The sequence below is a fragment of the Cebidichthys violaceus genome, unplaced genomic scaffold, assembly GCF_023349555.1.
Source record: "Cebidichthys violaceus isolate CVI_PGR_0920_01 unplaced genomic scaffold, fCebVio1.0.p SCAF_7, whole genome shotgun sequence".
In the NCBI taxonomy this organism is placed as follows: domain Eukaryota; kingdom Metazoa; phylum Chordata; class Actinopteri; order Perciformes; family Stichaeidae; genus Cebidichthys; species Cebidichthys violaceus.
The window spans coordinates 2,874,465-2,898,042 of NW_027176927.1; the positions used below are offsets into that span (position 1 = coordinate 2,874,465).

At 43.2% G+C, this 23,578-nt stretch overlaps 1 protein-coding gene across 1 annotated transcript; it reads right to left on the reverse strand.

Moving 5' to 3' along the window:
- Positions 1-4,372: 4,372 nt before the first annotated feature.
- stk40 (serine/threonine kinase 40) lies at positions 4,373-21,603 on the reverse strand. Its single transcript, XM_068735650.1, has 11 exons — positions 21,393-21,603; positions 17,777-17,901; positions 17,110-17,195; positions 16,326-16,469; positions 14,997-15,221; positions 14,467-14,519; positions 10,417-10,532; positions 8,787-8,931; positions 8,430-8,549; positions 8,127-8,211; positions 4,373-7,910 (listed from the first exon to the last, which is right to left on the reverse strand). The coding sequence occupies exons 2-11, from the start codon at positions 17,892-17,894 to the stop codon at positions 7,692-7,694; spliced, it is 1,311 nt and encodes a 436-aa protein (XP_068591751.1). The 5' UTR covers positions 17,895-17,901; positions 21,393-21,603; the 3' UTR covers positions 4,373-7,691.
- Positions 21,604-23,578: the final 1,975 nt, after the last annotated feature.

The window sequence follows — 23,578 nt, forward strand, 5'->3', positions numbered from 1 at the left end:
AAGCTATTTCTCAACACAGAATAAAGCCATGTGTGTAGGCAAAGTATGCAAATGATGGACGGACCATCACAACCCTTCTGTATCACATCAAATGCAAACATACTGAAAACATATTACAGAATGTATGAATGTCCCAGGATGTCATCCTAAAAGAGACAAGAAACAGAGGTGTTCCAGTCTCTCACAGAAACAGCACAAGGTCACAAGGAGACACAGAGCAGCTGTAAACAATCTCCTGCAGCTCACTGATGGGTCTCAGATGAATATGAGTAAGAGGGGTTGTGCCCTGGGTCCACATGAGGCTTTATTAACAACACCTTCTGGTAAGAGTCAAACCCACAATATATATCAGACTGTTGATGAAAAAAAAAGAACAATACAGTAATAAAAGTATGATTCTTGGGAAATACGTTTATTTGCTTTCCTTTCCAAGAGTTAGATGGGAAGATTGATATCACTCTAAGGGTTTTCAAATAGTTTATTCAAGTTTCGATGTAGGAGGATGATCTCCACACATGAAGGAACACTTCATCCTTCAGTTTATCACAAAACCAACACATTTAAGCAACATGACACTTCAATTTTGTATCGCTTAGATCATAACTAAGAGCAGCCACGTCGGAAACACGGCTCACGTCTGCTCACGTGGTGATTCTAAGTCTTACAAGCTAGAGGCAAAATGCCGGCAAATTTGGAAAAAATCTATTAATTATATAATACATGAATGCAGCAGACTGGAAGCAGCTAAGATAACTCAGCTAAGTGTCTCCTGATTCCAGTTCTGTACTCTGTACACAAAAACAACAATAATCTTCTTATCTAACGCTCGGAAAGAAAACTAACTACGTAATTTGATTAATTCAAAATTTGCGATTGCAGTTTAGGGTATTATTGAGGTCTATAAAAAATATATTCACTCAAACATTTGGCACAATTTTCAGTATTTTTATGTAAAAAGAGTTAAGTGCTGAGAGAAATAACCAGTTCATCACAATAAAACAATTATGATCTGTATTAGACTTGGACAGTTCTCTGGTGGCGTTGCTGTAGGGCACACCATGTGTAAAGTGCCACAACAAAGTCTTTGCTTCTGCTGGCACCAGATGTAGAACCACATCTGAAGTCACACTGTCTGTCACTGAATTAGACTGCACTCTTTAATGTGGGAGGACGAGTAGCTTTGTTACCTCGTTTAATTTATTGATTTAAATGAAGATATCATGTTCAGAGAACTTCACATGGTATAAGAAACAAGAGCACTGAATTTGAAGTCACACAGTATTAAGTTTAAGAGAACACGGCGGCGTGTGACTGTAATCAACTGAACTGTAAAGTTAGTGAAAACAAGGATGAAACAAGGATATCTGGACACTTCAGAAGATGTATACGTTTGTGGTCACTAATTGCGTTTGTCATTTTCAGATCTTCTGTTTAATCATCTGTTTTAACAACACTCAAATATGAGTAACTAGACTGAAAACAGAGTGTCTTTAAATGAGTAAAGAAAGACCTTGAGCAGATGTTTTCCTTCCTTGTTGCACATCTGGGGACCGTACTCTGGCCATGACTCTGGCCATGACAGCTCGCCAACAAAAATGAACTTAGTTTAGCATGTCTGTGAGTACAAATCATAATGCTGCTAATCTCATTTTCTCTTTTCCTTTTTGAGTCTTTGAAGTGGAAGAATACTGAAGCAATTCCATTTGTTTCCACCTCAAATAGGATCTACTACACTGGATATTAGTTTTATAGATTCACTTTTTTTCTCCAAGTAGTATTGTGAGCTAAGAGGATAATTATCAGCTGGTTGTTTGATCAATCTGTTCAATCTTCTAGAACAAGATATTTTAGCAACCACTGGCCAGATTGGCACATGTATTCTTCATATTCATTGTCGCCAGAGGATAATAAAGATTTTGGTTAGCCCCCCAACAGGCCAACCGTTTTCACCTTAACAGAATAAACTGTGTGCATCAATGCCCCTCTGAAGTTGAACCTTTTCTACTTTGGAAAAGTTTCTCTCCAGCAATACTTTCAGGCCAAAATTTCAACTTTACAAACACAATATCTCATATTCTGTCATGAAATTTCCTTAGCAACTCTTTTGATCGTAATGATTATGAAACATTTGCTGCACCTTCAGTAAGGCTCTGACAATAGATACATGATCGATACTTCCAGCACTTTTATTTTCAGGGGTTTAGTGTTCACTGCAACCCTGAAGGACCTTTACAGATTATTATCATCTTTGTCATTGAGAGGAAACATTCCTCTTGCTTTTTTCTTGATGAAGAGCATACACAGCAGAGATTGGAAAAGGCTAAACACTGTTTGATTATTATCCAGTGGAAGCACATGTCCAGAGGTGGAACTTCCACCAGCAGCTATTCACAGTGGTGGAAGAAGTATTCAGGTCCTTTACTTAAGTAAAAGCACTGATACCACACAGTGAAAATACTCCACTACTACCTTAATTAAAGCAACCTTAAAATTGAAGAGGGTTTTTTAAATAGTTTATTCAAGTTGCGAACACTTTATCCTTCAGTTTATCACAAACATTCAAAACAAACAAATGTGGAGATACATGGGTTTCACTGGACAGACAGGGTATGAAAAATTGTACTCTGAAAAGTAACTAAGGCTGCCAGACAAATGAGCATTTCCCTCTGAAATATGTGGAATGGTAAGTATAAACTTACAAAAAATGGAAGTAAAGTACCGGTACAGTACTTGAGTAAAAAGTACAGTACAGTACTTCTCAACAGCAAGAAAGCTGATATTGAACCCTTTGAGGCATCGATCAGCGAGTTCCATGTCTTCTTATTCTTCTTAGGCAGCTGAGAGAACTTTGTATCTGTTACTCAATGTAGTGAATAGTCACATGTTTTGTGTTTTGCTCAAATACAAAAGAGGTTTGGTTTTGAGTGTTTGCTGGAATGTCTTGACAGGGGGGTCATAAAGCCTCGGCCTGCTGGACACAGTTGGAGACACATTCACACACTCTGACAGACATAAACACAGAGTGATAATTACTAACCGAGCAGATGCAGCTGTGCACTGAAATCAATTATTTCTAATACATTTTCAACATTTTATATACACTGCTACCAGTAAAGTACACAGACACACAAAGCTGACAATACGGTTACATACACACATCTGGATCTCTGTTCATCCTTTGTCATCCATGTCCAGCTGGATAAAGCCAGCTCTTTTCTAGAGAAACTGAACACGTAATGCTCTCCAAGGTAATTAAGAAAGAGCATCGCTGATGTCTGACGTAGCCTTTAATGAACAATCGTTTGTTTGAGACACATGAATCCAGGATGGACCTCCTGAGAGCCAGCTGGTTGTAGTTTAAGGGGACAAACTTTGTGCAACTTTGACCCTTGAGAGTTTTTCGCCCTGTTTGACGTGTTGAGAGAGGAGTGTAACGCTCTAGAGGAGAGACCCACTTGAGACAATCTCTGATGTGAGGATCTCAGAAGGGTGGGAAATGTTACTCATAACCCCGTTATTCTTTTGTTGAGTGAGTCAGCACATAATTTATGCCTTTAGTACCTACTAAATGACTAAACGGCTCCTAATTTGTCTTTCAATGCCACAGTGTTTGTGGGTTTAAGATTAAATTAAATTCCCTTCAGTGGGAGACACTTTTTTTGCTCAAATCTTTTTGGAGTCACAGTTAGCCGTGCATCAGTGGGCTATAGAAAGGACCAAAAAAAAAAAGTGCTGCATAGTGGCTTAACATGAAACATTTGCACATTATGACAGATTTAATCCAATATGTCTGTCAGGCCTGCGTATGATGAGATATCCACGTGTATTCTTTGGCATGCATGACAGGATTTATAATTGAATTAATACCCTGCTCAAGAGTGTGTGTGTGTGTGTGTAGGTGTGTGTATGTATGTTCAAAGGCCTGAGTTGAGGTGGGGGAATTGGCAGAGCGGCCCACAGGGTCCTGCAGTGCTGTCAGAGTCAGGCGGTTTCCTGTTCGAGTACCTCTACCTCGGTTTTTGGTCCAAAACCCGACTCACCACAAAACTGAGGCGGTATAGACGCACAGAGACTCAATTATTCTCTATTCTGTTCATTCTTCACACAAGTCTCACCCTCAGAGGCCTGAGACAACATCATGTAAAAGCACATATAGACGGCTGGCACTGTGCAACTGAACATTTTCTCTAGATTATATTTTCCACATATGGTAGTGAAATATGTGGAGGCCAACAAAGACTAACGTTCAGTAGAGCTTCCTAATGCCAACGTTAATTATTGTGGTCCCACTGCCGGCTTTAGTTTCATTCTTTAAGAAAGTGCTCCATCTTCTGGAAGTAAAAGGAAGTGTCAGAACACAAAGACAAAGATGAATGTTTCCATATCAAAGTTTATTGCTGACATGCATGTAGAGATCTGATGAAGTAGAAAAATATGTTTTTTTTTTATACAAACGTGTTTTTCATCTGTACAATTACGCTGTTTTCCGTATCTAGATGCCCATGTCCGACCAAGCAGCTTACAACACATATCCCATTGGGTTTAAACCACACCACGTTTCTTATCTTACAACTACTATCCTAAGTTTCCAGTTGAAACAGTCAGCAATATATCAGTTACATACTGCAGACATAGGACTTTAGAAGCAGAGTGAAAATCATAAAAACTGAAATTTGGAAAAATGAATAACATTTTACTACTTCTTCAATTTGGGAGTTTTATCTACTTTGCTTTGTAGTTTCCTGAAGGACACCGGAAGAATTGTCATTATCTGCAAATGTTCAATCTGTTGCTCTGGCACACCTTGCAAGTTTAAAATCATGCAACAGTCACGTGTTTCACAGAGTTGAACCTCGCACTATGTCCACGCTTTTCAGTCCACGTTGCAGTCTACCATTACAACTCCGTAAAACGAAAACATTGAACGTGGTACAATCCACTAGCTAGAAAGTGAAACACTTTTTGATTTAGGGCGGGGACAAAATGACATCTATATCAAGGGTCTATTGAACCTTTAGTTACTAATCTGTAGTTGGGCATCATGGAAGATTGCGTAAAACACTTTCCACAGACAAATCAGCATTCAGCAATGGCTACGGTGTTCACGAAACACCCGTCTTCTGATGAACAACCTAAACTACTACAATACTGCTGTATACCCATGGAATTCACATTGAGGTGGGAGAGAGCCGACCGCTCCCTTTACATGTAATTTCAGCTTCTGGGTGTGGTGGTTGATGGCCAACGTGGCCCATAATGCACGTCGATCGGCATGTGTTGAAACAGAGTCGGTGTCTCGCTGGGTGGAACTACATACAATATGACTGGCGCATTCATGATGGTACATATTTACATACTGACCGGAGAGTGCAGCCTTATGTGGGGGTTTTTAGGGGTAAATGATAGGGGGGAAAAAAACACCCTCCTATAAATCAAGATAATGTGCGAGTATCATTTTTGTTTTCTGTAAAAAATATAACTATGCAAAGTCAGTCTTGTTATTAGTGTAGCTTAAGTGGACCACAGACTTATAAATGGCAAGAAAAAGAAGAAAAAAAAAAGGGGAAACACAAAAATTAGATGCTACTCCTTCGTGAATGTGGCTGAAAATTATCAAAATGTGAACCACTGTTGGAGTTACCAACACTTCTTAAAGCTGAGAGAGCAAAGAGGTTTAGGGCCCCGTCACACTGGCACAAGTTGCGCCGAGTATTTGGGGGATGGGCGGTCTACACAAGAGAATAAATAAATCAACATGAAATTACAAGGAAAAAGAATAAGTAAAGACATTTGAAAATATTTCAGAGCCTATGTTCATGCAATCAGTTATAAATAGGAAGAAGTCTAGATAACCTAAAGCAGGTACCAATACGCAAAGGCAAGTTGCAATGTACAGATGCCTAACAGTCACTGGTTAGTAGCTTTGCCATGGTTTGAAGAAACCCCTTGGATAAAAGACAAGAATGCATTAATAGCCAAGAAGCCCCAGCAACTAAACTAAGAATCTGAGTCTGTATTTTCATTTCTCTATAAAATATTACAGTATCAATTACCGGCCACCACCTAGTCTCTCTGTATAAAGAGACTAGGTGGTGAGATAATACAAGCATGTACGAGTTGAGCTGGAGAGAAGGCTTGAGAAATGGCAATAGAATGTGATAGTTTTCTATCTTGAAAGAGAGCATTCATGGCAAATCGGTAAAACATTCAGTCAAGCCCCGTCTCAGCAAAGCCTGCTCTGGTTTTCACAGTGTCTGCCACTGAGGCAGGCCAGATAACAGAACACAATGATTGGAGGTTAGCTTAAAGAGTCGGTGGCTGTCAGAGGTGAACAGCTCCACAGACTCAAAGCATAGAGTGACAGTTCACATTCATACTGAAAAAAAACAAACAACTAAAAACACTCGTCTCATTATCTTTCTTGATAAAGAGAAACTGGGAAGTTGGAATACCTGGAAGCCATTTGATTCTGAATGAGGCTGTGGGTACCAGTTTCCTTGGCTAAGAGTTACTTTAAGACATTATTTTTGGCAATAGAAACATGACAGTGCTTAGATCTCCACTATAATGGCACTGAGGAAGCGTTACCATCAATATGCCTTGGCAGGGAGGATCCAACAGTGTTTCCCATTCAGTTATTGGCATCGTGGCTTCCAGGTACCTCACACTAGCTGCCTAATGCTAATAGATTTCCACAGGGATGAGCAAAAGCAGGAGACCATGCATTCTGCAAATATCAAAAAGGATGCATGTACACATTCTTTGATATTCATTATCTTCAATCCAAACGGTAGGGATGAAATGCTACTTATTAAGGTTAATATGAGAAAAAGCTTATTCAGATTTTGTTTTTGAAACCACTGAAAAAGGTTTCAAAGCATTATCACTCTGACAGAAAACGTTAATGCTTTATGTCACTGGTGGCATCAAGACTCCATTGTTACAATCCCTTGTCTCAGAACAGTGAGCATGGTTTACCGACAGACAAGAGAGACAGAGAGGTAGATTGATTTGAAGTCAGAGTTACAGACGGGACCAGTCTCGATCATTTTCGGTACAGTAAACAATAGAGAGGAAGAGGAACGAGTGAGAGGAGGAGGGTGGAATGGAGGTATAGAGAAGTGACATCTGTGATCAGGTGATCTGACTTGAGGCAATACCATTAACCACTAGGAAGAGGGGGGTTGCTACATGATTCTGGCCTGTGTTGCTCAGGGGATCCAGAGTTGACTGGGGGGGGGTGTTACAGTAGGGAGATCTCACAGGAGGAGGAAGAATATGGGGTTTAACGTCTCTTCAACACTGCAGACGGAGCCTTGTGTTAGCCTCCTGTGGGATGGTGCCGTCAGGTTGGTTGCACAGTGAGATCTGACTGTGGGTGACCTGAGGGCAAAGGAACCTTTGGTTCAGATCTTCCTCCTGGTCATTCCATGTTTCGCTGGAGGCTTCGGATTCGAGGAGTGAAGTTTGAAATTGCCAGTTTTTGTTGTGGCGCCCAACTCACACCTGCTCCACCTAGCTTGCGCAAAGCCCACCTACGAATGGGGGCTGCCTGTTCCCTGGTTCGGGCCTCCTGTATGCAAGTTCAGTTTTGGGGGCTTATCCTCCTCAGTCCTCTCTGGACTCCACAGGTCTCTGTACTCCCTGGGGAGGTCGGGGGGGAGGGGGGGCTGCCATGGGTGGTTGGGGGACTACTTCCGGAGGAAACGTTGTGCCAGGATGGCAGCATCCAGCGGGCTGACAGGCTGTGCGTCGTGGCCCAGACGCCTTACAGGTGGGATGCTGCCAAACTGGCGCTTGGTGAGAAAGCTCTTGGCCTCGTGGATAGTGTTCTTCTCTTCAGCCAGCAGCAGCTGCTGGCGCATGTAGTTCTCAAACTCGTACTGTGAAGACTCTTCTATCACCTTGGCCTGAGGGAAGAAAATATAGTCTGTTCAATGTGCTGCAACAGCCGAGCTGAAATCAAACATGTTCTCCAAGTTTATCAAGGACGTAATGTAGATATGAAAACTATAGAAATACATAATTGCATCCAAGTAGTGCTCTTTCTTGAGTAGCTGTATTTTAGCTGATCTGGATTTATCCATATTTGAGATCGGTCATGTCATGTTTTTCCAATAATTTACCTCCTGCAGAAGTTCTGGGTGATTGACCTGATCGTCAATATCCGGCACCACCTGCAGAGGGCCACTCAACGATGAAACAGACTGCCTGTTATTAGGAAAACACAACAAAGATGATGATTAACACCAGTGATCTTGTCATTCTGAAATGTACTTTCAGCAAGATACTTATATCTGCCTACATGGCGGCTGGCAGTAGACGTTTTACACAAAGTCATTATAATTATTTCTTCAACAATAAATCATGACTTGACAATCAACACGTTTGATGACATTTTTCAAACATCCAGCAGGGGGAGCAATTACCATGAGGCAATGATGCCACTGAGAGACTCCAGCACCTCTCCTGCAGTAAGCCTCTGCTGAGGGTCCAACACCAGCAGCTTTCGGATCAGACACACCGTGTTCTCCGACACACGGCCGTCCCTGTGAGGAGGACAGAAAGGGACATTTATTGAAATGTGACTGTTAGTCACAAAGCCACTATTGGAAGATTATACTGTCATTTCTTCAGGTCCAAACTGAATATGAAAATGTGGTAGATTCTCAGCAAATGTTCTGCACATAATGTCTTAATCGCAGATGAAGTATGCAAAACTATTTGGTAAAAACATATGTGTATAAATCTCTAACAAATATCACATGGACCGGACAAATACTCACTCTGGGATGGAGTACTCGGCAGCCTTGATCTTGCGGAAGAGCTCTTGAGGTATGCTGTCATAAAAGGGGAACTGGCCATACAGCATGGTGAACAGAACCACGCCAAGAGCCCACATGTCACTGGGTTTACCGCGGTACGGCCGGCCTGGAGAGACAGGAAGGACAGGGGATCTGGATCAGTGTCTGACGTCAACAGAAGGCATTTGATATGGTGACAGCAAAGTGCTTTGCTATACTCAAAAAAAACAGATTCAAATCAACGTTTTATGGACTGCGTGACTCAGGGGTGATCAACCCTTTCAGTTGAATTCCTGTCATATCACCGGGTCTAATGATTAACGACATGAGTAAACAAACAGGAGCTACGACTCCACATCCATATATATTTCATAGAAATGTCCAGCCCAGCGCTGACTTTTGAAACGGGAGCTGGGAACTGTTTTCATCATCAACGCTGAACGTTGAAACCAGCCATGGATCGGCGATGAATAAACTGGAGCCGTTGAAGGTGGAGCATCATGGCTGTGCATGACCATAGGCAGTGTTGTTAGCGCCTGGCAGGCGGTAGCAACAGCAGCAGGCAATTATGTTAAAGCTTGTGACACACACACACACACACACACACACACACACACACACACACACACACACACACACACACACACACACACACACACACACACACACACACACACGGGGAGGGGAAGGGGGTAGATGGGAGTAGTTTCCCTCCAGTGAGTCATCAGTGCGTGAGTCACTGAGGCACTGTTTAATTGTGTGCCTGTCACGTTATGCTGATATACAGGCCCAGGTTTCATCTAGTTTCTGAGTTTGTTGAAATACATATTCTTCTCAATCTTGTGCACTGTCCAGGACTATGTTCTGGACATGGCATTGGGGTCTACCGTGGAAGTGCCTAAGGCCTAAGAATCAACCCGATTGGTTCGTGGCGCTCAGGTCTGCACGTTTACTGTGACAAATGAGCATTGCGAAGCGAAACAATAAAATGGATTTCTGCTTCTTCTTTTTTTTTTTTTCCCACACAGAGGAAAGCCGCTTCCTCTGCAGACACATACCATGAGCAAATGCAACATCACCATGATTACACAAACAAAGACAAAAACTAAAAAAAAAAAAAGCCGTTTCTAGCTACATCCGAGATTGCAACATAAACCCTTTCTTGTTGCCCAATAACCACAAAATCAAACACAAGACCGTCTGCTTAACATTACACAACGCTTGTTAAAAAGAATCCCAGGATCCCTTCTGGACCCGGATCTCAAGGGTCACTTTTCTAACCAGAACCAGGTCTGGCATTTTGTATGCGTATATAATGTACATTAGACAATTGTTTCTCACTTGCAGTTATTACGCTTCACAACTCTATTTCACATCTTAAAGTGGACGCGGCAAATCAGGGGCAAGTGAGGAAGGTTTTCACACCCGTGTGTGCACACATGATCAGCTGCTGCAAAAACAGGTGCGACTGTCAGTTTTTAAAAAGTGACAAAAACTGGGTGATGCTGACTGGTTTTCAACACTGTTCTTACGGTCTGACTGGCACCATGTACGACACATAAACGGTCCTATAAAAACAACATGCATGCAACACATTTGTTTTGTCACTCACCACTTAATACATCAGGGCTGATGTAGGCCGGACTTCCTCTCTGGTCTTTCAGCAGGTCGTCCTCGCTCACCAGGTGCTTTCCCAGACAGAAGTTGGTAATGGTGATTCGGTGAGTCCTGTGAGCACACACACACACAAAACGCCTGATTAATAACTTTTATATTTTTAATCAAATAATGACTACTGATGAACACACACCGAGTACTCTCCTCTTTAACGTGATCAAACCACGGCAAAACAGTCTTACTCATCACAACAAATGTAAGTTTAGAATGTGGGACACTGCACTTATCGCTCAAAGCATGAAGTGAACACAGGCTGACAGAGATGAGAAGAACTTGCAAGCATGCCTTGTTGTTTTAATAATCTCACAGTTCACTGGGCCTTAATAAAAATACATCAGTATCTCATGACTGCCAAATGCAAAACAGTGTGCACACTCAGTCTACACGAGGAAAGTCTCCCATCTTCCTGGGTTATCATTGCAGTTAAGATACAAGTTGTCTTTTTCTTTAAAAATTAAACACAAGATTCTTCATCTCAGATTCTGACCAGCACTATAAACTGACAGAGGGTCTCCATGTCCACAATGTTTCCACAATTTCCGATTTCGATTCAGTAGTTCCTTGTAAATCTGTTGTACTATTCCTCTGTAGCAGCTGTTATAGTCTCCATTTTTCTGCATGCATGTTTATCTCCAGGTGTTGATCTTTAGTGGTTTCAATACAAAATTCAGAGCGTGTCTATTGCCTCCACACGGCTCTCAACATGGCGACGTCCAAGTTGGCGGTTTGCGGCCATGGATGTTTAAAGTGAACTGAATACAGAGTTGAAGTTGTGCAAATCATTCCTTTGAACGTTGCTCAGTGGTGCATGAAGCCAAAAAAAAAAAAGCTCTCTTCAAAGTATAAAATTCTGATTAAATTATGCCAATGGCCTCATGTGACAGAGCAGGAAATTTGTCAAATTTGCTTCAAATCCCGAAGCTCTTCCTGCGGACATTAAGTATCATCAACATCACTGTGTTACGTGTTGGTACACATCAGGCCTGAGACATAAAGATAAAAACCCTGCCAGACACACTGGCACTTGTAACAAGCAATGTTTGATTAATTTGCTTTCTGTGGAAACAACGTGGCACTAGAAGATCTTTCTCTGAGTCATTAAGGTCAACTTAGTTTGCTTGTGGTGGAGTGAACCCGACAGTATTAAAGATGAGGGACTATGGACGGTTCCATATCACAGTGTTCTTTCAGCAGAGAAAGAGAAAATAAAAAGCTACACTTTGACAAACATATGAGTCAACTTGTGGCTTGGGATAATTGTTCCGATGACTAAGCCTGCATGGTGATGGGTTGCCAAACGAGTATATGAAGCTCACGCAGATTTAAAATATGTACAGATACGCGCAACTTCAAGTGCACCCACACGATCACTCCCATGGTGAACACGCACACACACGAAAACACACTCTAAAGCAAATGAGTGCAGACAAAAGCAGCCAGGGGCTAGAGCCCAGGTCCTCTCTCGATCACACTCCTCACCCACATCCGCTTTCTAAAAAGCCTGAGGTCAACAGCTTCCCCTATTCTCTCCTACTTTCACACCCTGCTCCATCTCTCACACACACACACTGCTCCTATAACAGCATCTGGAGCCAATTCCTGTCAAACACTCTATTTTCGACTAAATGCTCCAATCTCAATTTCCCCTTAGAACATTTGGTTCAAATAATTTCCAGCTACTTATATGATCCGACCCTTGAGCAGCCTTTGTGATCCAAATCTCTATAACCATACAGTGGCCTTGTGATCTGCACAGGGATGGGCCAGAACAGAGTGCGACGCTTCAAGGACCCTCGGCATAAAAGCTTCCTTTATAGAAGAGTCTGTTCTTTTGTCCGTCTGCATCACGACCCGAGCTTCTATTCTTGCACCGGAGATTGGGTAAATGAAATTGCATGTTTGCCTCGTGAGGCAAGGGTCCCTGAGGACCGAAGAGAGACCACACCATCTCTGCATCCTGTTCATGTGATCCCGGGTAAGCCGGGAAACTAGAAACCAAAACAGCCCCCATGATTTATCCTCCCTAGCCGCAACAGTTTGCTGAAAATACAACAGCTGACGAGAAGGGAGGTTAAAGGCAGGACAACTTCTAAAGATCATTTTCTCAGAATAGTGATTTGGAGGGTTATAGAAGTACACAAACTTCACAGAAGCAATTCTTTATCACATTTTTTAAAGTTGATGTTATTGAATTATGGCCACTGCTTGTCTAATATCATTGCATGTTTCAAAAACAGTAATATAATATAACAAAATTCATCGATTCTTGAGACAATACAGCATATATGGTGATGCAAACTGTCTGGAAGAGATAAAAACAGAAAGAGCACCTTGCTGTGGTGCGTCTCCATCTATGGAAGTCAACACAGATCTGACATACAACAACCCTGCAGATTCATTTATGACGTCCTGCTTTCATAACAGCTGGCTCTGCAAGAGGAAATCACATCATTCATGTATAAACTGCTGAGCTGGTCGATGGCATCGGTGCATTTCCCGGAGTGACGACGGGCAGCAGGGGAGGACAGGGGGGATTTTAGGAGCGGTCTGCGTCTAAAATTGTCCCACGTCCTTCCCGTACGGAGAGTACATTCATACACATCCAGGGTGGAGTGACAAGAGGAAACATGCAAGCAAAGCAAAAGTATGATGCATAAAGCAGGCGGGAAAGGGGATATGACGAAGAGACAATAAAAGCAGGAAAGGGATTGGGGTGTAAAAGAAAAATAGAGGAAAAGCAGAGTAGAGGGTAAATAAATGATGACTGTGTCCACGTGTGTGTGTGTGTGTGTGTGTGTGTGTGTGTGTGTGTGTGTGTGTGTGTGTGTGTGTGTGTGTGTGTGTGTGTGAGTCAGCTCAGAGCTATGGGGCCTTTGGCAGGACTCTCCTTTGTCTTCAGCTGGGACGGAGTGTTCCGCTCGTCTGCTCCTGTCCCCACCACCTTCCCCCCCTGACCAAAACACTCCGGTTTCATCACCACCACCACCACCACCACCACCACCACTACTACTACTACTACTGCTACTGCTACTGGTGGTGGAGGAGGAGGACACAACAGGCTCTGACCTGAGATGTGTCATGTGGTAAAAAGGTAAGCCGGGAACGTGACATCTCAATGCATGTACTCACACTGACAGATAATGTATAAGAAGTGACCTAGTACATTGTGAGGCAACTCCATGACTACGCTCACTAGTGCGTGATGAAAGCATGCTCTATGTTTGGATGCAACGGTATGTTCAGCAAGCGTAGGAGCAGAGTGTGTGTGTGTGTGTGTGTGTGTGTGTGTGTGTGTGTGTGTGTGTGTGTGTGTGTGTGTGTGTGTGGTCACATCCTTCCAAATGAAAAGGTCGGCTTTGTGGGATGGTTGTCAGAGTCTTCAAGAAAGTGCGTGCAGACCTCTGCTGTTTGGAGGCAACCATCCACAGGTTCAATGCAAAAATCTAGCTGAATCATCTAAACTTGCCTAAATGCATAAAGTACCAGATAGCAGTCAGATAGCAGCCACTTTCACACTGTGAAAGTGGCTGTTACCCTGAATACAAACACCTCTCTTAACACTCTGTGCAAATGGTGTTAGGAAAGGGTTTTAAATAGGAGGTGCACTGAGGTGCACTCACTGTCCTGTGAGCTACACAACACGGCTCGCTCTTCCACTGAGAACAAAGCAGTGGCTTATTCTTTGCTCTGTTTTGCACCAGAGTCCGGTTCACCCTCCGCTTCCAACAATCCAACCATGGAGAGTAAATCAACAGCCTTTGCTCGACACAGACACGAGAGCAAGGCTTTGGGTTCCTACCACTGATCTCAGTCTTAGTCTGAGAATGTGACCCCTGCTTGGATTTGAAGCCAAACGTACACTGGATACAGGCTGCTGGGGGCCACTCGCACACATGAGCTGTATGAGCAATATACCTAACCTGGTATAATGGGAGAGGTTATTGGCCAGCTAACTGATTGGACAAGTTTGAAAGTTTCATCTTACCGTTTGTTCAGCACCATGTTTCCCAGCTTGAGGTCTCTGTGTACAATGTTTTTCTGCACGGAGGAAAGAAAGAGACGAGAGGAAAAAAGAAAAGAAAAAAAAGTTTGCTTAGATTGTGCTTCGTGAATCATTGGTATCAAAACAATGCGTTTGTTTTTGAGAGTGACACACGAACATGGGAGATGAGTAATCACAAGGTAAAATGTGAACTTAACTAGCTAACAATAACAAAGTGATTACATCATTTTCTGGCACGCGTCCCGGTTTCACTATGGCGAGTATAACAAAACTTTAAGCCTCACCCACTTGCCCGGGGCAAATAAAACGCCACGTTGGGCAAGTAAATTTGGCAACTCACTTGTTGTATCACGCAACTAGTAAAAATAATAATCACACACATATAGCTGAGGATGGAAGTAGCTACGGGGTGAATTATCCTGGAAACAGGAGTTTAGTTGGGTGAAATAGAGGATGAAGTCTAAGTGCATCTTTTCTTTGGAGTAGTTTAACAAATTCTATCGTAGACTCACCTTATGAAGGGCTTCCACCACACGCACCACATCGTAGAAAATAATGATGGCTTCGCGCTCGCTTAGTCTCTTCTCCTTTATAACGTAATGCTGGAGGTTTATTAGATCTGCCGTCTTGTCGCTGAAGTCATGAGCACACAGGCAGTCCAGCACGAGACAGATCCGCTTCTTCATCTTGCGCACCTTGTTGGCCTCCATGTCCTCCACTATTTCGTAGGCTCGATCCTGGAAGGTGAAAAACAACAAAGAGAAGCGTGAGCAGCTATCTTCAGGAAGGGACTTACTTTGTAAGTGAACAGAGTTGTTGATGCATTTTAGAGGCACTTTCCAACAGCGTCCAATCAATATAGGTTGAGGCATTCATGAATGCATCAAACTGAATGGATTCCTGTACGATGCCAGCTGATCGAGCCGATTCATTCAGCTTAGGACATAGATTCACGCAGGGTAGAGGACATCAATCATGTAGCCAATGAATAAGACACGTCCACCCCGACGCATCGGTTGGTGGAGGATGAATAACAGAGCTCATTCCTCGAATTCCAACTCCAGTCCCAAATAGCAAAGTCACCACTTCTTATTGAGAGCTGAATCAGGTTGTCAATTGCAGTCAGCGCCTCTGAAAGTGTACATTATGAACTGGTTCTCTCACATTAGAGATGCACTATATTAGCCAATATCAATATCGCAGGCCTAAATGAATCGGAGTGCATGGCTCAATGCTGCTATTCTGAGAACACAGGCAGAATGGAACCGACAGACGTGAAAGAGAGACAAAGGGGGGGGGGGGGGAAGAAAGAAAGAAAGAAAGAGAAGAGAGAGAGAGAGAGAGAGAGAGAGAGAGAGAGAGAGAGAGAGAGAGAGAGAGAGAGAGAGAGAGAGAGAGAGAGAGAGAGAGAGAGAGAGAGAGAGAGAGAGAGAGAGAGAGATTGAAGAGGCAGATGGAACAATAACAAAGTTAAAGGAGGAGGCAGACGGGAATACAGGTGGGTGGGGGGGTCATTATGAATGGATGGGGCTGTGGATAGAGAATGGCTACAGATATATATGGCTTTTAAATGGTGCTCCCACTTCTCCCTTGAAACAACCCTGATAAGGAAAAACACAAGCAGCTGGCAGGACTAATGACAAGCTCTCCGCTGCCATTACCGGGCTGATAAGAGCACGGTGTTAGTTGCACTTACACGGTGACGGCACATTCTGAACTCAATAAAAAGTTACAGACACGTCTTCACGTCTAATGTTGGTGTATTTAGCATTTGCAAATATACAGGAAACGCGGCACACACAGTGCCGAGTAATACAGTAATAATGCAGGTGTCGGTCTACCTGAAAGAGGCCGTGGTGGTGGACCACGCCATCCTGGTTGTGCAGCAGAGAGAGGAGGGAGTACTCCGTGTGCAGCAGCATCTTCCCCTGCCTCTCCTCCTGAGTCTCCCCAGCGGAGTCCACTCGCTCCTCCAGCGTAAGGATCTGCCAGAACCACACGGGAGAACAGAGCAAACATTAGCAGGTCACAAGACAAGAGCTCATACCGGATCAGACGGCAGAACGACAGCTTTAACCATTTAGCATGAAGCTGATCTTCAGACACTACAGCGGTTAAATAACTGAAGGCATTACAGGAAGATACATCTGCTTAGCATTTAACAGGAAGTTACAAGCCGTGCAGTGGACATGGTATGAGAGGTTTGCAGCTTTAAAATAGTGGCTCATAGGTAAAGCAAACAAGCTGTGCAGCAGACAGGGAGGCTCTGTAGTCACGGGTATGAGGGGAGGGTCACGCACTGACTCACTACATGGTCGTGGGGGTTAAAAGTGGACATTCCAGGTGGGGCGCTACCTTCCTCCCTTCCATACACCCCCCCCCTCTACAGCCCCCTCCTGTATGTAACAGACATTGGATAGCCCCAATAAACAGATTGCCCAGCTGAGATTTTGTTGTTTGCACCAGACGGAAACAGGGGGCCATAAAATGAACACCAGCGAAGGAAGGTCAAAGGTTCAGATGTCTACTGGGACATCATAGCTTTGTTTCGAATTACGTTTTTATTGAAGCATGCGCTTAACTCTGAGTTTGTGAGAAAGAGAACCCCCACCAAGAACGACTTACTTTGAGCTGATAGAAGTCATCGGTGCCGTCCTTTCTGGCCAGACATTGCACTATGCTGGGCACGGGTGAGTTGCCCAGGCGAGGCCCTGCGAGGATAAGAAAAGAAACAGCTGCATGACCAAAAGGCAGGCTACAGGCCGGAGTGTGTGCTCCCACCGCAACTCATTAAAGGCCGCATGTGCACGTACCCATTAACACCCCTAGTGTAATGTTTTCTTTGGCACTCTGCATTGCAAATAGTGGAGGGGTCGTGTAGTAGAAAACATAGAAGTTTGAAAGAAAGGCAGAGACATTTCCCAGAGGGAGGAAATAACCTTTCTCCAACACAGACTGGGACCTTTCTGGCCGATGTCAGGGGGGGGGGGATCAGCGAAATTCTTCACATTTTTGTCCTAGGCGTGCGTATACACAGGGACACCCCACGACTCTCTCTCTCACACACACACACACACACACACACACACACACACACACACACACACACACACACACACACACACACACACACACACACACACACACACACACACACACACACGATCTCCTGCACACACAGATGACATGTTCACAAAATTGCACACTGGGTACAATCTCAGCCACTCAGACAACTTTGCATTCCATGTTCATACTTTTGGGGCTCGTGCAAAAAACATAGTTGCTTCCTTACCGAGGATGAAGGGCCCAGCTCTCTTGGCGTTACTGCCGGATATCCCGGGACATTGAAGCTTGCTGGCCTTGCCTGATGTCTCTCCAGCCCCCCTCTCCGACGAGCGCCGCTTGGACATACTGGAGCTGTACAGGGGAATAAATCTGATTAGTGCACAGGATAAAGATAGTCAATGGTAAGAGCATCCACGTGACCGCATGGACAAAACTCTTAACCGATGACGAAATAAATAGTGGCAGCAATCTGTAACCAAGCAATGGCTTTATAAACAGTCTGTTTAGAAAGAAAGACCATACCCAGAGCTTCAGCAGTAGTACTACAGAATGCACTTATTAGTGAATAAAGGAGAAAGGAGGTAAACTTCAGGGCAGCTCCTCCCAGCCTATTTTAAATACCCCTCCCACACATTTACCGACACCTCAGTGTGAATGCGAGGCCATTACGGCTCCATTCAGAATGATGGCTGCTGGCGTCAAGGGCGACACCTCAGATTCAATCTCCCCAACAGGCAATGCGAATGTGCCACAATCTGCAATTTAAATTCCAAACGCTGACATGTAAAGGCATGACACTGGCGCAGAATTTTTTTATTTTTTTTTTTAAAGCACATTTTTAAATTTGAGTCTCAGCACTGAACCACATTTCCTTCTCCAGCATTTCCTGCTGTAGTGGACATGGGTTTAGAGAAGAAAAAAAAAAAAAAAAAAAAAAAAAAAAAACTTCCACTCTTAATCTGCGTGTTTTATCTCAAAATCTGTCCAGTCGGCTTATCTGGCATACCTTCATCTGAAAGGACATGCGTGTTCGAACAAGGCCGAAACAAAAAAAAAAAAAAAAAAAAAAAGCCAAGCCCTTACACCACGATAAGGAAATAGATTCACATGCCAGAGGGACCTGTGACACAGTATGACACATCATCATTACACAAACTACTTTAACTGCCACAGTAGATCTACCTCCCAGAACTCAGAGAGCAAGAGGTATGCTTTGTTTACTGACTGAGTTCCTATGTGATGAAACCCCGTCTGTTTCCCGTAACAGGGAAGTAGTGCCTTGGACCGAGAGGAATGATTCACCCGGCTGTCGTCCTCACTTTCCATTGGACAGAAATGCTTTACTGGCCAGGTGATGACACCAATGATTGTAAGACAAATGCACCACCAAGCCTCTGACATGCACCACATCAACTGAAAAAAAGAATCACCTCATAGAAGTTACGTCCACAAGACAAGCGACACAAAGTGACATATCTGAAGTAAAAATGTCACTTACTGATAGCAGTGGTGTGCATATGTCAGCCAACTTAACAAGAGAGGTGATTCAGACTAATAACATCCAAAATATCTCATAAAGTGCAAACCAGACATTGAGTGGAGAGCTGACAAAGACCAAAACTACTTCAGGATATGAAACCAGTCTTGCAAATGGAACAAACTTAAAGAAATGTAATATTCTTAATGAATTAGGCCCTCTTCCTGTTTCAAAACTAAATCGTGCGCCACTCGCCAGTTGGCGTTTTTGGGCAGAGAGGAGGCAGGACAGTTGGCAGTCAGTATGGGCTGGTATGAATTCTCACTTCCATGAGGCTTTTTGTGATCCCAGACAGCAGACAGTGTCATCATCATGTCTCTCGCCCATCTGTCTCCATCTCCACTAGTCATCACCCACTGAGTCTGATGAGCTGAGGTTTTCTGACAGCATTTATGGCACAGGCCAGGGTGACACCGTCACCCTGCCAATAGTAAGAGAGCATCTCACTCTAGAGCATGCAAGGCGAAGCAATGGATAATCAACTACTGCAATTCATGAGGCTCCTGAAGAAAAAAAAAGAAAAGGAGGTTGGCAGAATTGAAAATGTACATACCACTCCCATTGCTGCCAGATTAATATTAAATTGTTGGTTGAGTGCTAGAAAGGCTGATATATGAGTAAAATAAGCAGACTCAAACTAGAAAAAATACAAAAACATATGAATCCAAGCACCTGAAAACACACTAATCAGACTCTACTCATGCACAACACACTGCAAATGGTCCCATGGCCATTCATCTACCTACCAAACACCAGCTATATTGCTGTGGAGCCAACCCCTGACACATCTAAGAAGCAAAAGGTCAATGCAACCAACTAATGCACACTGACCTAAATGACATCAGCGCAATGACAGCACACAGCTATCCTTGCCTCTCTGCACAGCCAGCGATCTGGCAAGCAAGGCTGCCTCTGCCTCTGACTGTACCAGAGGGAGGACAAGAACAGATACAGCCTCTGAATCATATCACACAAAAAAAAGAGGAGGAGAGACACGCTGCCGGTGCCCACGAGAAATGTGGGCTCCTTAAATAGTATCTGAACAAAACAACCATGTAGGTGTCTCAGGATCCACCCACCCAGACTCCAGGACACTTGTCTGGCTCCATAAGAACAGCTTGATTGCAAAAAAAAAAAAACTCAAGATAGTATCAGGATGGACAAAAGACAGCATAAGGACACTAGAGCAGGTAGTAAATATACAAGTCCATAACCAAATCTGGAGTGATCATAAAGCCGGGGGAGATAGTATGATCCGAAAATCAATGAACCCACAAATAGATCAAACAGGACAAAGAAGTAAGGCAACCCGGAGGTCACACAGGCTTCAATCCTGCTGCTTTGAATGAAATGTCAATCATTCATGTCAGCTCTTACACACATCCACCGCTATCAAGCCTATAACCCTGACTGCAGTTGTTGACTACATTATTGCAAAAACAGCGTCCTTGAAAGCACAACACGTCTGCGTACGTGAGGTCACATTTACAAATGACAAGACGAAATATAATTACTAAAGCGCGCGCACACACACACACACACACACACACACACACACACACACACACACACACACACACACACACACACACAGTCACACGTTGATTGGTGCCATTTTGCGACCACAAGGTCTGGACACCGTTCAGTTCTGGAGTAAACGACACGAGTAAAAACGCTGACGTTATGCCTCACAACTTGTGCAAAACCTCTCCACAGGCAACCAATAACTCCAGTAACCAGGTGCTAATGTGTTTTGCCCGCAACAATTAATTAACGTTACTATTTGACCACCTAGAGACGTTTAAAGCCACGCAAACTAAACCCGCATTTACACGGTGTGCGTTAGTGTCACCGGGTAGGAAACGTCTGGCACGAAGTGGTTACTTACGCGAACACAAAACATACATATTTACCATGTATATGTACGCAGTGTATTTGCGTAGCTTTGTTGTCGTACTAAGTCTGCACAAACAGACAAAGCTGGCTGAAATAGCCAGCTAAAGACGCTGCCCGAGCTCCAGGCACACACCGGCCACACAAAGGGGCACACAACACAACAAGGAGTTGGGCTTTCGTAGCAAACTACACAGGGTTAGCTAGGTTTACGGCTACTTACACACGTAACGTTATTCGTATGTTGCCACCGGTGTTACTATCACGATTGCATGCGAGCGACGTTAGCTAAAGCCCAGCCTGGAGGCAACACAGCAGCCGGGAGGCCATTTAAACACAGTGGGTATAACATTACAGCTGGCTAGCTTTGCCAGAAAAGCTAGATAGCAATGCATTTCACCACCTCGCTTACCTCGAGCCGAAACCGCCGGGTAAAGTCTTGCGTTGTCCGCTTACAACATGGATGTTTCTTTGGGGTAAACGCTGTGGTGGATACGCGGAGCTTCTCGGCGAGACCACAAGAGGGTTGGTTTCGGGGTTGTTTAGCCTTCTGTTACTGAAATGAGCAATTAAGGAAAAGCCTCTTGCTCTTCGCTGATCGCATCTTTCCACAGCGACAGCACCACCTGACAACGGAAATGACGCACACACTTATTTGATTGACAGCTGCGATCGACCAATGCAAACACCTGTCTGTTTTTTTTTTCTTTCTTTCTCTCTCTCTCTCCTGGAAAATGGTTGCGCACCGATGATGACATTTTTTGCATAATACAAGTTGCAAAACCAAAGACATTACATCATAGTTGTTTTTCACAGGAAAGGTTTAGACCATTAAAATAAAGTTTGTTGGACTATGAAGCAACACCACTTTCAAACATTATCATAGTTATTTATTGTGGCATGCAAATATATTCCAAGCACACATATCATTGTAACGGGGGATTATTTGTCAGACAGAACATAACTTCTTACGTTTAACATTAGGCATCTTTGCAAGCTAAGCATTTAGATTATCTATAAATAAAATCTGCAACAACAAAAAAACACAGGTTTAAATAATCATCCGGCCGGAGGAGGTCGTCAGAAAACAAATGGAGCAAAAGTGTAGCTCTTATATTCAAATCTAATGAGCAATATAACATGAAATGGAATTAATCTTCAGTCCTATCTAAATCAGTCTTTTTTTTCTCACGTGAAACAGCATTTTCTCTTCAGGGAAGCTATTAAACTTAGGTGATTTTTACATGAATAACTGTGCATAAAGAGATCTTTGACTGTTGGTTTAACATTGTTGCTTCATAGAAAGCTCTCCACTGACACATATTGCACTTAATTCACTTTAACCAAATGACTTAGTGAAAGTTTAATTAGTAAGTTACTCATAGAATTTCTGTACCAATGCTATCTTTGTGTCGAAATTGCAATGAAACAGGATGTCATTGCTAATACACCCACCAATTCAGCTCACCAAAAGGAAAATTACGTGCTCATTTACTCAGCAAACATTTGAATGACAGTGACATTTATTAAAGCCCACCCATGTTCCTTATTTAGACTCCACTGTTAACCTTGAATTCCACCCACAGCTACCAGTTTCATACCAGTGGGCAGGTGTAACAGAGAGGGCAACCTAAATGGCAAATGCTTATTTGAGTTGCACTCGTCTTCCTGCATTGACTCAGCAGAGCATATGCCCCCTGCCACATGAAACACTTGTCATCCTGTGGCTTTACAGTGTCCTGCCCACAGCCTTTAAAGAGGAAACTGAATCATAACTCGAATGCAAGGTTTGTGAGAGAAACACATTTGAGCATCTCTTTTGGTGTGTTTATAGGAACTAAATCTGCTGTACTTTAAAGACTTTGTTGTTTTTAAATTCATTTTTTTCCCCCTAATGGGACAAACAGTGCAAGTCTTCCCTTTCTAGCAATATTTAAACTTTGTACATCTCTTTAAAACGAGTGACTGTTATTCATTATCTTAGAAATCCCATTTATGGTTTTATGAATATGCCAAAAAAATAGAATTATCCTGATTATGAAATACATTGAAGCAATCTTGCAAATCTTTATGGTGACATGTTTTCTAGTGAGCTTGGTGACTCCGGTGAACAGTCTTGCAGGGATGACTGGCATGAGCTCTGGTTTCTGTTTGTTTTTGTAGGTAGGTTGTATCCTCAGGGCACGCAGTGTTTCTTGTCTCTCCTTTGCCAAGATTATTCGGAAGACCTCACCAGAATCCTCCTCCCCCGGATCAGATCAGAGAAATGTCTCAGCATGTCTTGCCTGCATGGTATGCACCACGTTCAAGTGTGTGTGTGTGTGTGTGTGTGTGTGTGTACGAGTGTGGTTTACTGGGGGAGTGCAGACTATCTCACTTTGACCCATGTGCAGGCAGACTTCACACAAATATCTTGCATACAGATAGTTGTTGCTTCAGCAATTCTCATAGGTTTGTGCTTGTGGATGGGAGTCTAGTTGGGGATTACATTCAAGCATCTTGCTTTTATTGTTCTGGTTTGGTGGTAGCTATAGCTGAATAAAATCAATCACACTTTTATTGTTTTACATTTCAGTGAACCCTATACACTCATATACT

Coding starts and splice junctions, on each gene's coding strand:
- stk40 (XM_068735650.1), bottom strand. CDS start 17,894: ATGTCCAAGCGGCGCTCGTCGGAGAGGGGGGCTGGAGAGACATCAGGC. Junction 15,222..16,325: donor ACCACCACGGCCTCTTTCAG/GTAGACCGACAC, acceptor TTCACCTTCCAG/GATCGAGCCTACGAAATAGT. Junction 8,212..8,429: donor AGTGGCATCATTGCCTCATG/GTAATTGCTCCC, acceptor TCCTAATAACAG/GCAGTCTGTTTCATCGTTGA.